The sequence below is a fragment of the Cyclopterus lumpus genome, chromosome 11, assembly GCF_009769545.1.
Source record: "Cyclopterus lumpus isolate fCycLum1 chromosome 11, fCycLum1.pri, whole genome shotgun sequence".
NCBI classification, from domain to species: domain Eukaryota; kingdom Metazoa; phylum Chordata; class Actinopteri; order Perciformes; family Cyclopteridae; genus Cyclopterus; species Cyclopterus lumpus.
In genome coordinates, this window is record NC_046976.1 from 10,833,968 (window position 1) to 10,850,807 (window position 16,840).

General features: G+C 42.8%; 2 protein-coding genes across 23 annotated transcripts in view; both read left to right on the plus strand.

Moving 5' to 3' along the window:
• On the plus strand, positions 1–15,523 carry fbxl2 (F-box and leucine-rich repeat protein 2). Of its 3 annotated transcripts, none has more exons than XM_034544616.1 (14): positions 1–560; positions 5,184–5,245; positions 8,051–8,105; positions 8,877–8,951; positions 9,322–9,416; positions 9,891–10,055; positions 10,478–10,604; positions 11,480–11,554; positions 11,668–11,795; positions 12,099–12,159; positions 12,277–12,321; positions 12,687–12,743; positions 12,865–13,077; positions 13,479–15,523. In XM_034544616.1, exons 1-14 carry the CDS (start codon positions 531–533, stop codon positions 13,584–13,586), a joined length of 1,296 nt encoding a protein of 431 aa, XP_034400507.1. In that variant the 5' UTR covers positions 1–530; the 3' UTR covers positions 13,587–15,523. The 3 variants fall into 3 exon arrangements, with proteins under 3 accessions (XP_034400507.1, XP_034400506.1, XP_034400508.1); XM_034544615.1 differs by having other exon boundaries at positions 31–560; positions 11,665–11,795; XM_034544617.1 differs by lacking the exons at positions 1–560; positions 8,051–8,105 and having other exon boundaries at positions 5,194–5,245; positions 11,665–11,795.
• Positions 15,524–15,706: 183 nt separating this feature from the next.
• Positions 15,707–16,840, plus strand: part of clasp2 (cytoplasmic linker associated protein 2) — a 55,309-nt gene continuing 54,175 nt past the window's right edge. For 10 of the 20 annotated variants that reach the window (XM_034544602.1, XM_034544601.1, XM_034544607.1 and 7 more), the window contains exon 1: positions 15,709–16,806. In XM_034544602.1, coding sequence (XP_034400493.1) covers positions 16,609–16,806 — 198 coding nt within the window. In that variant the 5' untranslated portion in view covers positions 15,709–16,608. Of the gene's footprint in view, positions 16,807–16,840 lie in introns of all 20 variants that reach the window. The other 10 variants (XM_034544589.1, XM_034544593.1, XM_034544596.1 and 7 more) reach the window with 2 other exon arrangements.

Below are 16,840 nucleotides of genomic sequence, written 5' to 3' on the forward strand. Positions count from 1 at the left end.
CTCCCCTTCCCCGCAAGTAAAAAAGAAAACATTGAGGAAAACGTCCGTGTCAACCGCCGCACGAGTGCCTGATGCGCGCGGGGTGCCGTCAGAGAGGAAAGCCGACGTCCATTTAACGGGTCTCGTGTGTTTTTAGCAAACTTCGAGGATTCGGGGCCAGCTGACTCGCGCTGGAGCGATGAAGGGAGAGGCGGAAGTGAAGTCACTTGACAGACCGTCCATGTTATTATTGTTATTTCGGTAGCCCTGTGATGAGACGCGCTGGGGAGCCGCTGGTCTCCGAGACAACACGACCGTTAACGTTACCGCAGGCCGCCCCGCACTGACGCCGCCCTCACCACCAGCACCTCCTCGCTGACCCGGAGACGGGAGCCTCGCTGACGGCTGGGGGGGAGGGCGTGAGGACCCAGCTCCAGCTCGGCTCCTACACTCCGGCCGACCAAAAATAAAACGGCGAAACAATAACGGCGTTCGTCAAACGGCTCGACTGGTGTCTGCGCGGTGTGTAGCAGGGACGTGCCGCAGCAGACATGAACGGTATCACCAAGGGCCGGTTCGAGGTATGACGGAGGGACGTGTACATGTGTGTGTGCGTGTGGTCGACCGTGCTCCTGGTTTTACATGCAGGCATGAGCCGAGGCGTTTTGTTGGTCAAGGGTAATCCGAAATCCTGTTATTGTCCTATCGACAGTCGACAGCGACAACATGGAGCTCAGGACTGCGGGACAGGAGGGCTGTAGCCGAGGATAGTCCGTACATCAGGGCCGAGGCTGGGGTTACATGAGCCTGGGTACTGGGGCTGCAGGTGGAGAGTCATGTTGTCAAAACAAGCAGTGAACAGCATTCAATTAGTCATCCCCTGGAGTCTGGGAGACAACACGGAGGCACCTCCTGTGATACCTGTGAATGACAGGTGCCACCGGAGGTTTGTGTGTCTGTCTGACACACTGCAGATTGTCCTTTTGGTGTTAAAGAATCGGTAACATCATAACATATATCATGAGTGCTGTGAATGTGTCCTCGCAAGCTTTCCAGGATAATTTAGCAGGAAAGTGGTAAACACACTCTCCTTTGCGTGTGTGCGTGTGTGCGTGTGTGCGTGTGTGCGTGCGTGTGTGTGCGTGTGTGTGCGTGTGTGTGTGTGTGTGTGTGTGTGTGTGTGTGTGTGTGTGTGTGTGTGTGTGTGTGTGTGTGTGTGTGTGTGTGTGTGTGTGTGTGTGTGTGTGTGTGTGTGTGTTGGAGCTCGGTGCAGTGGTGCAAGAAGTATTCAGCTCTTTTACCTCAATATACCTCAAGGTGGAAAAAAACACTTCTGCAGAAATCCTGCATTCATGCATTTTACTTGTTTTTATCTATTTTACCTATCTAAAAATAAACTCATAATGCAGGCAGTGTCAGTGTTATACTACTTTATGTTATTATTGACACATTATTGTGTATGTACAATCTTTTGTCGAAACCGATTGCGGTATAAGATCACTTTTTATTACTGGGTAGTTTAATCCATAACAATATGTCATATTTTAAAAGATGATTATATACTTTGTATTTAAAATGTTGCTTTTCAATGTGACCATGTAAACCGCAGCTGTTAAATTATTATAATGCAGTAAAAAGTACAATATTTATAGCATAGCGTAGCGTGAAATATGAATGTGCAGTACATGTACCTCAACTGTATTAAGTACAGTTCCTGAGTAAACCTACTTGGCTACTTTCCACCACTGCATCCATTTTTACAGAAGGCTTTGAAGTGCAGTTTAGCTCGCATGCCTTCAGTTCATGCACATAACTTGTGGTAACAATCATGATTTGCTCTGTCAACGTTATCATCTCAATTCTGTACAAACCTTCAATCAGCTCCTGTCCAACTGTGATGGGTCCTCCTGAGCTGTGAGGCATGCTCGTCTGAAATATGATTCTCACGTTGTTGAGATGCTTTTGGGTTTGACTCGATAGTACTTGACTTTCTCCATCAGGTGTTCAGCTCGCTGTTAGCTTGTCAGTAGTAGGAACCTGTGTGTCTACGTGTGGGGGAATGAGAACAGAAGGCGGTGGTGCGCTGTAAGCTTCTTGGACCCAGACGAACACCAGTGTGTGGTGAGAAACTAGTTGGTGGGGCTGTGTGTGTGTCGGACGGAGGAAATGGAGGGTTGACTTATAGCCTTACACCTGAGATGATGCTTTATAATACACACCTGGAACAAGCCCACTTGTAGTTGTTGCATGGCTCCGGTTTAGAGTTGCAACATAAAAGCAAATATGATACAATTAGGTTATGGGTTATGTGTTCAGTTTCTGGCCTGCAATACAAGTTCATGAACCAGATTGGCACATCTATCCAGTTGTACAGTTACTAGGAATAGGAGTCTGACTACAGAGAGGAACTCCCTGCTTGGGAATGCTGCTCTGCTTGCACAGGGAACAAGGTCTAAAGGTGATAACTTTAAGGAAGCATGTGTACCAGAGATGAACCTCGCCGTCATAATGTCAAAACTATACGGCTGAGATCACCAAATACTGTGTTCATGCCTTTCCACCCGAAAACCTCTCCATCGGGGTTTGGGTTACACATAATTTTTAAATGTTCTGCCCATTGACATGCAAATCAAATGTATATGAAATAGGGTTGAAACTAACGATTATTTATTGATTATTGATTAGATTTTTGATGAATTGGTTAACGCTTTAGTCTATAAAAAAACGTTTGAAATTTATGTATGACCAGCAATCCAAAATCATCACCATCATCATCATTTTACATTAATATTGAAGATGCAATGATTAGTCTATCAGACTAACGTCAAACGACTGACATTTACTCAACTATTTTATAATAGGTTATTCGTCAAAGTACAAAAATGCAATTCATTTTAGTGGTTGCAGCATCACAAATGTGAGAATTAGTTGCCTTTCCTTGTCTCATTCTGCAGTAAACTGATTATCTTTTTTAAATATTTGGCTGAACAAAACAAGATATTTGATGAGCTCCAGGGAATATGTTTGAGTATGATTTAGTATAGTATCATTTGTGGCAGTGGATATGAAAAGAGCTGAACTTTAGCACACCTGTAGGTCAACGGGTGCGTAGGAGAAGACCTCAGGTGCACAGACATCAGATTATTGTTATTATTAAATATCTCTGACAGCAAGTTTAAAGGACAGTATGCAATAATCTTTTTGTCATATTGTAGCCAACAATGATATAAAAGGGAGAATAGCAACAGACTTGAATAAAAAAAAATGTGGATGACTTAAAGAATTGTCTCAGCAAAAATCTGAAATGTCCTTAACTTCAACGTCTAGCATTTAGATGCACAATAAAAGTTGTTTCAGTTTGCACAGTTAAACCATATCCTGAAAAGATTATTTGGCCTATGTTCAATGCCATCGGGTATGAAGCACACCAGAGGTGGTTTGGAATTAAGTCTAAATTTATTCCTAAACCACCTCTGGCTTTAGAGACATACTGAGTCAATTAACTGAAGGCGTGGTCACTTCCTACCATTCCCATATAACTGAAACTGAAAGTCACATAACAGAGATGAAGGCTTTATTCTGAAACTTTTCTTCAGAGATTTGACTGAACCTTCATTAAGTAGTTGACCCTAACCCTCATGGGTAGATTGTGAGAACGTGTTATTCAATACATGTGGGAACCAATAATGGAAACAGTTTTAACTGTATCCTGGAGCTTTTATTGCATATGGTTTAAGAATATAGGCTACGGTCTGTTTCAAAGCTCTTATTCTGCTGTGTTGTTACTTCACCATGGATGTACAAATTCCAACTAGCTTTGTTAATCTTTTGCTGGACCTTGACTGGACCAACTCCCTCTCTACTTTATTTTGGACCTCATTTCCTCTCAAATGGCCTTTCCTCCTTCCCTCACTCCCTCTCACTCCTCTCTTTTCACCCTGATTTTAATAATTACCGTTGGCCTAATGTTCGCTGTAAGTTCCTGACTGTAGCAGCATTTCTTTGTTTGCCTCTGTCTCTCACTTCCTCCTGCTCCCCCTTCCTCCCTCTTCCTCCCATCTTCCCTCTCCTTTATTGCTTTCTCTTTCGAGGGAGCTCACATCTGTTATGGAGATGGCTGGAGCCAAGACGTTTTAATAATCAACCTTTGCTCCTCCTGGCTCCCCTTTGTGTTTTAACATTTCAGTGTTTGTGTTTGTGTCTGAAACAGCGGGGATTCCACCCTCATTAGATACGGTTTCTGAGTCTTTGAGGAAACACGTGTATCACTGGCAGGATGCGGAGGCACAGACAATGTGGGTGTTTGACGCAATTTAAATTCATGGCTGAATACAGTCCACCTGATCTGGAATGTTCTGCCTCTGTTCTTCTCACAGAGAGGTCTGACTTGAATCACCTGTGAGTGTGTGTGTGTGTGAGTGTGTGAGTGTGTGAGTGTGCCCCACTCAGCAGATGGCCAGACATCCAGCGAGTAGACTAATTGAGATGAGCATGCCAACAAGCTGACCAGGCTAACAGAATTATAAGCTTTTGTAAGGAGGGGACGTGGGAAGCCAAATGTGGCTCTGGCTTGTTTATTAGCACCACTTAAGGAAGTAATTCCCTTTTATTTCACACTAGTAGCTGTAAAGATGTACGGTTCTAATGTCTTTATTAAAGGATAGGTTCACATGGTTTCTAGTCTGTCATAAACCAACACTCACATGCTCATATGTATATTTAAAGAAATCCTATCGGCATCTTCCAAGGTTACAGCAGCAATGTTCTCTCTATGCTTTCTTGCTGAGATGCAGTGGATGTTATCAAATGAATTTTGTCCCCCATCACATTGAAATTACACAAAGGTGTACAATTAAAGTAACCCAAAGTGCTTTTAATGTACATATGAGAATATGTATACTTTACTTTTTTACTGATGCTCTAAACACATTTTGAGTTGTCAAAACCAAATAATTTTGTGTGTGTATGTATGTATATATATATATATATATATATATATATATATATATATGTATATATGTGTGTGTGTGTGTGTGTGTGTGTATTTGCTCTAGTGGGTGTTATCTGATAATGTGCTTTCTATGTTTTGATCTCTGTTGCCATTGTACACAACTTTTGTCTCCTTTTTGTATCATTGCTATCAACCACCTAAAACACACAACGCACACATTAATAGTTGTTGTTTTTCTTGTGTGTCTTGGCAGGTGTTCTCAAACAGCGACGAAGCGCCCATTAACAAGAAGCTCCCAAAAGAGCTTCTTCTTAGGTAAGATTAATAATAAGAAATCTTCCCCCTCCATACACACACACACACACACACACACACACGCACACGCACACATAAATCAGCGTGAAGGATGAACACATGTGAGAGCGTGTGTTATGTCAGATTTATGGGTCATGTGCAACTGTTGCTGTAGGACAATAATATTGGTCTGTAGGTCACATAGTTAACAAAACCTAATTTTACACACACACACACACACACACACACACACACATACTGTTCAAGGCTGCTTCAGCTAATAAGTAACCCTGTCCTGAGACACTCCTGGGCCTATGCAAACTGTACGTCTGTGTATGTGTGGTGTAAATGGCTCATCTTAGCTGGTGGGGAATTCCACAGTGCTGTGCTCTTCTGCTGCCCCAGCTGTGCTCCACAGAGACTACCAGTACACCCATTACCACCAGCACTACTTTCACTGGGGGGCAGAGAAACACATACTCACATGCACTCGCTGGCACATGAGCTACTGTCACATGTGTCATGTTGAGACCACGGTCACCTTGTCTCACAGAATATGGACATTATCTTGTCCCTGGTTTGTTCATATAATGCGACTATACATCTCTGTAAAGACATTGTGAACACAAAAAACACATACAGGATATTATTCAACCCACTCTTAGAATTATATATTAGTAATAAATTAGAGGTTCCCAGCCTAGGGATCGGTACCCCGACAATGTGTTGCAAGATAAATCTAAGTGCTCATCAGATGATTAATGAAACAAGAAAAAAAAAAATACTACTACTCAAGAAGTAGTAGAACATTATTATTATTTAGAAAAACTGGACCCTTTTTCCTCTTAAGGCATTAAAACAGGGCTACATCTTACAATTATTGTTGTTATCATTAATAACAAATTAATAAATTTGTCAATAAAAATGAACTGTAGTCCAATGTCAAGTATTTATGTTGCTTTTGTTATTCAATCAACAGTCCCATCCCCAAAGGTTTGTAGCTATGACAAAGAAAACAACATCTTCACATTTGAGAAGCTGAAACAAACGAGTGTCCGTTACTTTTGCTTGAAACACGACGAAAATAGCTGCTGATATATTTTCAGTGGATTGACTAATCGACACAAAATAAACAAAGCGATTTGAGACTCAAAAAAAGGTTTGGAGTAGATGACCCATGTTGTATGTAGTAGCAAGTACGTTGCCATAGGAATATTTGTTATTTAGTGTGTTAATTTGTTTAATTAGCCTTCTCATTAGCATTACTGTTTATGTTTAATGTATCACTTGTGAGCGAGCCCGAGTATCTAGCTTGTTTTAACGTGTGTCTGCCTTTCAGGCGGTGCATTGTAAACAGCTGTTATCTAGGCCATGCAGGATGGATACAAGTTGTGAAAACTGTCCCGTGTTATCGAAGAGCCTTGACTGACAGACGAGCCTCAGAGCGCCGAGTGGTGCAGGCTCCTCTTACCCAGGAGCCCTGACTCAGCACCTTCCCCACCAACTCACAAATTCATGTGAGATTGGAGTTAGCAACCACGGTGAAGGCTTGACTCTTATATTAACTGTACATTTAGTCTCCAAATGGGAATATGCTCCATTAAAATCCCATTATGTACTATGTCGGGGAAAAAAAGGCAGAATTTGACGAAGCAATCAAAGGCAACATCCATATTTTCAGTTCTGTCTGTGTTCAGAGGCGATATCAGGGCTATCTTGTGTGAAATAAAGTAAAACACATATGTGGGACGTCTGAATTTGCTCTATTATATTACCTGTTATTAAAAAGTGAGTGATACACATATAGTCTGTCTTCAACAGTCTGTCTCCATCAAAAACATCAGGGCTCTTCTCAACCATTATGCTTTTATTATCGAGCGCAAACGTAAAATAGGTTAACAGGTCTCACCAAATCAGACTGAGTGGCTTTTCTCTGAGTATGATTAACAGAATTGTTCTATGATCAGTAAAACGCCTCTCGTGCGCACATAATGGAAAGTCAGATTGTGTTTGATTGAAACAGTCAGTCAGTCAATGATCAGCGTCACAGCCATTAACCAGTTACTAGAAGGGAGATCGATAAGCACCTGCTTGATTGGTCAGCTTCTCTGGTGTCCTGCAATCACTCCAAGGACTGTGTGTGTGTGTGTGTGTGTGTGTGTGTGTGTGTGTGTGTGTGTGTCTGTCTTTGCGTTGCTTTGTCGATTGTGTGCATGTAGTCCCTGATGGATGTCCCAACGTGCCCTGGCCCAACGCACATCAACACACAGCCTTTGTTCGCGTCTATATGGAGGAAACAATGGCCAGCTCCTGTTTCCTAGGGTTAAAAGGACATCCAGACCCCAGCTGCACTCAAAGCTTTGGCACCATGACAATTCTCTGAATACCTCAAATTTTATATAGATTGGCCCTTTTAAGGCACCTCTATGAGCAGTAAACATTTAGTCACGGGGATCTCAGACGAGGTATACGTGTTAGGTTTCATGTACGTTCGTCCTACTGTACATGTCTGTACGTTTGTCTGTCTGTGGCCTTGCCTGTCTGTGCCAGAGATTACTCATTGGCAGATTAATGGATTGAGCTGACCCAGTAGCCTGCTGCATGCAGCCCTTTGTGGCCGACCGCCCCACAGCTCAAACACTGCCTGTCTGTGGGGCTCTCCTGCTTCCAACCAAACACCACAGGGGATTGTTCCGCTTTCTACAGACACACACAAAAACACATGTCTTAAATCACACTAGAGGAAAGATATTCAAATAACAAGTGAGCTCTTTATCAGAGAGGGATCGTGACAAACTCGTGCTCTTTTTGTCTGTCTATTTCTAGAATATTCTCCTATCTAGATGTGGTTACACTCTGTAGGTGTGCCCAAGTTTCCAAGGTAAGTGTTTCCCTCTCTACACTTCCAAACCACCCACTGTGGACTAACGCACTCATTGGTTTAAATGGATGGATTAATGTAATTTTAAACTATTTTATGGATACATTTAATCTAGTTTACCATTATTGAGTTCTCTAGAAACGTCTATAATATTGTGCCATCTGCTGGTTAAGAGTAAATGGGCCGCTGTTTAGCCAAAGTGCCAGCTGAAAGCCATTTATGAATGAGCTATCTGTGAATAATAACAAAGACATGTGCACGTGCACTGTGAATGCAGCGCTGTGGTGGCTGCTTCTCGTACAAAAACTCCAACGTGCTTCTATTAGGAAAGTGTTATTTCTGTGTACGTACAGGTTTTTAATCTTATAGTTTATCTGTTGTAAACTGAGCTTCATGCATGTGATCCGTGTATCTAAATGTTCAATTATTGTAAAAGTTGGTCAACAGGCTATTTTCTGTCTTGATATGACAAAGTATCAGACAACAGTGAAAAATACCTATTATAATTTCCTGGAGCCCATTGTGAGGTCTTCAAGTGTCCAAAAACCCAAATATTATCAGTTAACAATTATCTAAAAAAAAACGAGAAAAGAAGCAAATTCTAACATTAGAGCGGATATGGATGGATGTAAGAAGTGAAACCAGCAGCTTCTGCAACTGCTCCGTGAACAAAGAAGCCAAGTTCATTCATTTCTCCTGCATATTATAATATTTACCTCTGTCTGAGCCACATGTCTGTCTCTGTCAACAACCTGTCTGTCATCCTCTCAGGCGTGGAATGTCCTGGCCCTGGACGGCAGTAACTGGCAGAAGATTGACTTGTTCAACTTTCAGACAGACATAGAGGTGAGGGGGTGAGGGGGTGAGGGGGTGAGGGTGTGTGTGTGTGTGTGTGTGTGTGTGTGTGTGTGTGTGTGTGTGTGTGTGTGTGTGTGTGTGTGTGTGTGTGTGTGTGTGTGTGTGTGTGTGTGTGTGTGTGTGTGTGTGTGTGTGTGTGTGTGTGTGTGTGTGTGTGTGTGTGTGTGTGTGTGTGTGTGTGTGTGTGTGTGTGTGTGGAGTAGCATTATCCAGCACAAGGCTTAACGCTGGGTCGTTAGGCTTTGGTGCGGACTGTGACGTCCCAGCTGATCCTCTGTCCCGTGGCCAAAGTCATATTACTCTCTTCCCATCTCTATCTCTCCATCTCTCTCTCTCTCTCCATCACTGTGTCTTTCAGGGCCGCGTAGTGGAGAACATTTCAAAGCGTTGCGGAGGCTTCCTGAGGCAGCTGAGCCTCCGGGGCTGCCTAAGCGTGGGAGATGCCTCCATGAAGTGAGATTGTCATTGTCACTCTGGCATACTCTCACGTAATAAATGTGCCCTTGCTTTGACCTTTTTTAAAACGTTCATCTCTTGTTGGTTTGTTTACTCGCTGTTTTTGTTGAAAGTGATTATTAGGAGTTTGAGCCTCCTCAGCTCTCAGGGGACTCTGATTCCATTTAATCTCACTTTACTGTGTACACACACGTTTAAACTAAAGAACAATAAGGGTTTTAATGTTAATTTAATGGTTTCACTTGAACCTCTATAAGTAACTGTTTAAAAAAAATACAAGCTGTTCTTTCGAGAGTAAGTCTTTCGTAAAAAAAGGAAAGCTACAGTATCTGTACAACAACCTCCAGAGGGCCTGGAGATGACTTTTAATTAGTTCCTGAGCAACTCCGAGCATCTGACTTCTTATTTATTCAATGAAGCGACTCTTGAGTAATTCCCTTCCTCCCTCGCTACTGTTTGACTGTTTTCCAGGACGTTTGCTCAGAACTGCAGAAACATTGAGGTGTTGAACCTGAACGGCTGCACCAAGATCACAGACAGCACCTGTCTCAGCCTCAGCAAGTTTTGCTATAAACTCAAGCAGCTAGATCTCACCTCCTGTGTGTCCATCAGCAACCACTCCCTCAAGGCCGTCAGGTAGCACCTATACCTACTGCCCTGGTTCCCTACACCCATATAACATAACTCTCACACACACACGCAATATTGAATAATATTATAAAATACAATAATTTTTTTTAATTGTATGTGTGTATTTGATAGGGACGGATTACAGTAATGAACATTAGTATAACACACAAGCTGAAAAGATGCCTGAGTTAGCGAGAATGCTAGATAACATCCAGAGTCTCTTGGCAGGTAACAAACACAGAAACATTACAGGTGACATTATACGGATACAAATATACAATACACACATAGAAAAGACTAAAGAGATTGTCCAACATGCCAAGTTAAAAGTGATCACCGTTCTGTTGCTCTTCCTCATGCCATTGAAGCCATATCTTCATCGTCACATGTCCTGTGTGTTTTTATCTTCACTGTGTGCGGATATTCAGTGACGGCTGCAGAATGCTGGAGATGTTGAACCTGTCATGGTGTGACCAGATCACACGGGATGGCATTGAGGCTCTGGCTAGAGGCTGCACTGGTTTACAAGCACTCTTCCTCCGAGGCTGCACACAGGTACAATTTATTTTTTCTTTCAGTTAAGCTTTCTTTTTTGGAATTGTTATGCATTTGGACCATTTCCAGAGTCCTTTTATATCACGTTGAAATATTTTCTTTGAAATGCAACACTTACTCAACTTTCTGTTTTTGCTAAATCTATAAAAGACTTCTTCTTTCAACAAATTTTCACTGCAAAATCCCAAGATTTATTTACCTAAAATCTTCCCATCATGTCAACATGTTGTGTTACCTGCTGCAAGAGGACAGTGTTGACTACAGTTTAATATAAACAGGGTCTTCTGGTGGTAAAGACAGCTCAAATGCACTATGTTAAAAACAAATGGTTAAAATACAGTCAACTTAAAACAAATACGTAAATTATCCCATATTATTAGGATAAAAAACAAACCACATTATACCCCACACTCCTTTCCCACTGCTGACATATTGAAGCTGGCCATACTGTGGAGTACTTTGATCCTTTTCCCTAGTTACTGTTCCCAACACAGTACATTTTCCATCCCAATTGAATTTGGGATTTTGTTTTACATAATCTTATTGGTTGGTCTTTTGTTAATGTAGTGGTTTGTGTCAGGCTGGCATTTTCTTTTTCTGCTGCCTCAGTAGGGCCAATATTTTCTTACGACTGTGTGCTCAGTTGTTTGTTTTTTTAACCATATAGTCTATTTTTCTTGCCTGGACAAATACCATGAAACCCCCATTCATCATTTTTCAGGGCAATCACACGTGAATTGATTTAACTCATTGGAAAAAGAGGATGTAATTGAATAAAAGTTTCTCCCATCAACGCACAAAAACACAGACCCATATAAAGGATTTATCCAGGTGTGTTGTTAACAATATTGTGCATTCTTTCAATCTTAACCCAGCTGGAAGATGGAGCATTGAAACACCTCCAGAAACACTGCCCAGAACTCACCACCATCAATATGCAGTCTTGCACAGTAAGACACACATTTGGTTCTAGGAGGGGCAGACTGATGATAATGCGAGATGGATGTGTCCGTATGCCTCCATGTTATTGTAATTTCTCTTCTATGTCTGTTGCCGCCAGCAGATCACTGATGAAGGCCTGGTCAGTCTGTGTCGAGGATGCCACAAGCTGCAGATCCTTTGTGTGTCTGGCTGCAGTAACATCACTGATGCCTCCCTTACTGCAATGGGACTCAACTGTCCCAGACTCAAGTGAGAAAAACACACTTTTCCCACCGTCCTTTACAAGTAATCCAAAAGCTTGTTTCAGGATCCACAAAACATGCACAGGCACTGGAACTACTGTCAATTCCCAAAAATGGTCTAGAATCAACATGCGCATTATGAATTGTAGCTGCCTGTAAATGCCAGAATCACTTTAGGGCAACGCAAAAGCGTGGAAAGAAATAAAAACAGACAAGATTACGATCTGACAAGGTCTAAGATCTTAGCACGCTAAAACATCTCCAAGTCGCCCTTTACACATTGTGTTTTTTTGCGTCTGTGTGTTCTTAGGATCCTTGAAGCTGCACGTTGCTCCCATGTTACAGATGCCGGGTTCACTGTGCTGGCCAGGGTGAGTTTCCTTTTTGCTCTCTTTGTCCTGTTTTCTCGTCCGTGAACCTTTTCTTGGATAACCTCTTCTCCTCAATATCTCTGAGTTCAGTTGAATGATTTCTGCTTTGCTTCACAGAATTGTCATGAGCTCGAAAAAATGGACTTAGAAGAATGTATTTTGGTAAGACAATTTGTTGTTTCCTTATTTATCCCCACTATCGTGCTCATGGTATTTATCTATCTTGAATCTGGAATTATTCTTGGCTTTGATTGATTTGTCTGGGTAGAGATTGGATTAAACAGACACACAGGATTGTGTGCATGGCAGGGTATGTCTCCGGCCAAGAGAGAGAATAAGCAGTCCAATTATTTAATATTTAAATTGTTTTTGACAAACAGCAGAAAGGGAGACAGCTAAATAGGGACACGGGAGAAAAAGTTTTTAACCGGATACAAAACCAGACACAAACATGTTTTTCAAACTGTGAATTAACTGTCTTAAGACATGTTGGAACAGTTCGTTGATCAAGCTTGTCCCCGCCTCAGGTGACAGATAACACCCTGGTTCAACTGTCTATCCACTGCCCTCACCTGCAAGCACTGGTAAACATTTACACCTGCAGTTCAGATGTTTTGCCAGGTTCTGCCGAATCCTGTGTATGTATGGAGCTTTAATCCATCTATCTGTGTTTCTTTTACCTGGTTTGCTGTGTGTCTCGGACAGTCTTTGTCCCACTGTGAGCTGATCACAGATGATGGTATCAGAGCTCTGAGCAGCAGTACCTGTGGCCAAGAGCGCCTCACAGTGGTGGAGTTGGACAACTGCCCCCTCATCACTGACGTGACCCTGGAGCACCTGAAGAGTTGCCATCGCCTGGAGCGCATTGAGCTCTACGACTGTCAGCAAGTCACTAGGGCTGGCATCAAACGCATCCGGGTCAGTGGAAATCGCGGGGGGGGGGGGGGTAATATAGGCTGTTTTTTATTACATATAATCTGCTCTTGTTGTGGATTAGATCAGTCTGTTCTTAAAATTCCTTCTCTCCTCTTCTCCACTTTATTTTATGTAAAAGTATTTACTGTAGTTTATACTGGATTGAAAGAAACCTTTCAACATTTTGGGAAATACACTTGTTTGCTTTCTTGCAGTAAGTTGGATGAGAAGATCGAAACCACTCTCACATACAGTATGAAAATGTGATATTGAGTATCTCATCTAACTCTTATCAAATATGCGAATAAGTGTATTTCCAAAAATAGTTGACTGGACACAGAAGAGAATCCTAATCATACGTCTTTTTATACCTTTTTGTATTAACACACCTCCTCCCTACACAGGCCCACCTTCCAGAGATCAAAGTCCACGCCTACTTTGCCCCAGTGACACCCCCTCCCTCTGTACATGGAGGTGGCCAGCGTCTGTGCCGCTGCTGCATCATCCTCTGACAGTGGAGGGCCAGGGGGGGCCACCTCTGTCTACAGGTCTTGCTGCTCTGATATGGGCTGATGGGATTGGGGGGGGAGGGGGGACTGGGGTAGGGGTGAGGAGGGGCTGGACCCACTCACTGCTCCTGATCAGTGATCAATACATAGGCTGATTGCCCCTGATCAGTTGAACCCGCCCCTCCTCTCTCCTCTTGCTCACCAATAAGGATGCAGCAGCCCTGGATTTGGGTGTGGAGGGGCGGGTGGAAACAACACGGATGAACTCTTTCTTTCTTTCTTTCTTTCTTTCTCTCTCTCTCTCTCTCTCTCTCTCAAGACAGAAACAGGTTCTCCACTCCATCCTGCTCCTCCCACCTGTGGGTAAAGAGGACTGCCTCTGGTCAGCTGAAGATGGGGGTAGGGGGTCTGAACAGTGGAACTACAATGCACCATGTTCAAAAAACAAAAAAAAGACAATGTTGTCATCTTGGGCAACCGTTTGCTCTCTGTGGACTATCATCTCAACCAATCAAATGACACCTCTATGTGACCATCCTGTGATTCATTCTGCTTTGACCAATAAACATGCAGCACAGAGGGAGAGGAGAGCTGGCTTGTGGGTAATGGTGATCTTCAGTGAAGCTTTGGAACAGCCAGCTCAACTCTCTCGTGTGGAAGAGAAAAAAAACAGGTGCCGAATGGGACATGTCACATATTTGTGCATCGGATCAACTTTTGTTGAGATTTAGATTGTGTTTGTACAGAGAATGTTTTGCAATGGAAAAAAATAAGAATAAGACTTCAGTGCTTATTGTAATTGTCCATGCCTGTCTATTCAGAGAGGGAGATATGTTTGTCATTGTTTTTTAAATTGAAAAGAGGCAACTGTTGCTGTTTAACAAAATAAGGACCTATGATTCTGAGCCTAAGCGTCGAAAAGTGTTATGTTAACTCTTTATGCTGCTGGGATGAGTGGCCTCTTCTCTGTTCTACATGTTTATGTTGGCCCTTATCCAATCCTGTCAGTAGCCCTGTGCATTTGACCACTTAAGCATTTGTTTACATCCTGAATTAGGTTAGCACCACAGACAAACTTGTTTACATCAGTAGGTTTCCAGTGTCCTACTATTCAGAGTGAGTTTAGCAACACTGATACAACTGTGGTATTTGGATATTAATCAGGGAGAACGTTGGTGCAACCTTGCTTCCAAATGAATGGGACTTTGCTTAAAGCTGATATAATAGTTTTGAAGAATGTGAGCAAAGGCACCTCAACTTTTTTGACAATCAAATTAATGTATGTATTTGACAGTTAATTCTGTGAGGTTTTGTGCAATTGGCAATATACTGACTATGTAGGATATAAAGAACTCCACTTGCTTAATAAAGCAGCACATGAGATACAATATTAAATGAGTTAGAGTAAATAGCATATAACATAGATCTGGTAGATCTATTAAATTAATCGGTGACAAATTCCCACTCATCTAATTCTACACAACATATGTCACAGCAGGAATACAGTGACTGAAAAGCCTCAGAACCAACAGCTGTTTCACTCTCTACAGACACTCCCTCTGATCAACAGGATCTCAACATTATCTGTCTTGCCATGCAGATTAACACATGTATTGGGCATGAAATATCTCAAAGCACTGGAAATACAAAAAAATAGAAGAAGCTCACCTTTTAGCGCTGAACAAGAGACTGGCATGTGCTGTGTAGTGCCAAGTGCTCAAAGACTGGGTAGATTGGCAGGACAATGGATAGGACTGAAACAATGAGAGCAGACAGAAAGATGAAGAAAGACTCAGATACATGACGGACGTGACTGGCTGTGATACTAATGTCCTCTCTTTGACAGCTGTTATAACAGTTTTATGTTTAAGAAAATAAAGAAATGATGAGAAAAATTATGAATAAATAATGAATAAATAAAGTGACTACTAGCAAATGTGCTTTGTCTCTCCAGTGTAAGATTTTGTGTCCTAGTATGTAAAGAGTAATTTATAGTAAACTGCGGCAAACTGAAACACAGGCCACATCTTAGCTAAACCACTAGATGTCACCCAAGAGCCGCGGAGACGGCAGACACGCCCACATAGAGAGTGCGGTCTGTTTGATTCATGACTCTTTCATAGAAAACATACATTATCTAGCCAGAATGGATGAAACACATAGTCCATGTTTGTACTTACTTATTGTGTATATGTCCTTATTTAGGCGCAAGTGAGGTCCACAGCACATCTGGTAATTCGTCCTTTTCCATCAGGCATTCTGCTGGCTAGCTGTGCGGCGCCCGAGGACCCATCGGCCCGATCGTTGATCGGTTGCTCCTCCTGGTGAATTGCAGTCACCGGCAGCGCGCAAGCTTTCAGCGCCTCTTAACGGGTTTAGTGGCGGCCGCGATTATTACTGGATTAAAGTGAAACCAGTTACCGCGGGACTGGAGTTGAGCCCTTTTTGTGGACGTTTGGTGCAACTTTACCGCCCCTGGAGTCGACGGCTGAATGCCCAGCAGACTTTTTCAGCCCGTGGTCATGAAATAGAAAGGCGAAGTGGAGCCAGGCGCGAGGCCTGAGGGAAACTAACGTGAGCTAGCTAGCTGACGGGAGCAGTTCATCCTTGTTTGGGTCGCTGTGCTAACCAGCTAGCTGTTGTCTCTGTTAGCATAACAATTCGCCAACCGGGGTTGCTGGCTTGTTTTGATTTTGATGCATTGAAGGAAGCCGCTCCGTGCCACGTTTCCTAAACTTTCTAGCAGTTTTAATTCAACCTTCTGAGCTAACATTGTATAATAAGGAAACGAGCGAGCTACGTCTTTGTCGTACAAAGTGGAGCTTTTTTTTTTGAGCGCTAAAGTATTTTTCTATGAGGGATTGCATGTTGATGATCAAACATCAATCAGACACAGTCCAGGCTCTCGACCCCTCCACGGAACTAAAGTTAAAACCGATTTCGGTCCACAACACCCCGTCTCAGTGACCACTGTCTCCTGTCTTCGGCCGGCTTCAGTGGCTGGCCACACGGCACTGAGTGCCCAATGGAGGATCATGACAACATGGACTATTTTTACCAGCAGGTAGTGCAGAAAGATGTTACCCGTAGGTTGCAGGTCGGCCAGGACCTCATTGACTACCTCAATGACCCGAACCGCTCCCCGGACGTGGAGCAGGACAAACCCCGCCTGGATAAGACCATGGACGAGCTGACGGGATGGGTGAACTCCAGCAATTTCAAGGTGAGAGCTCATCCTCTTAAGAGGTTATCGCAGT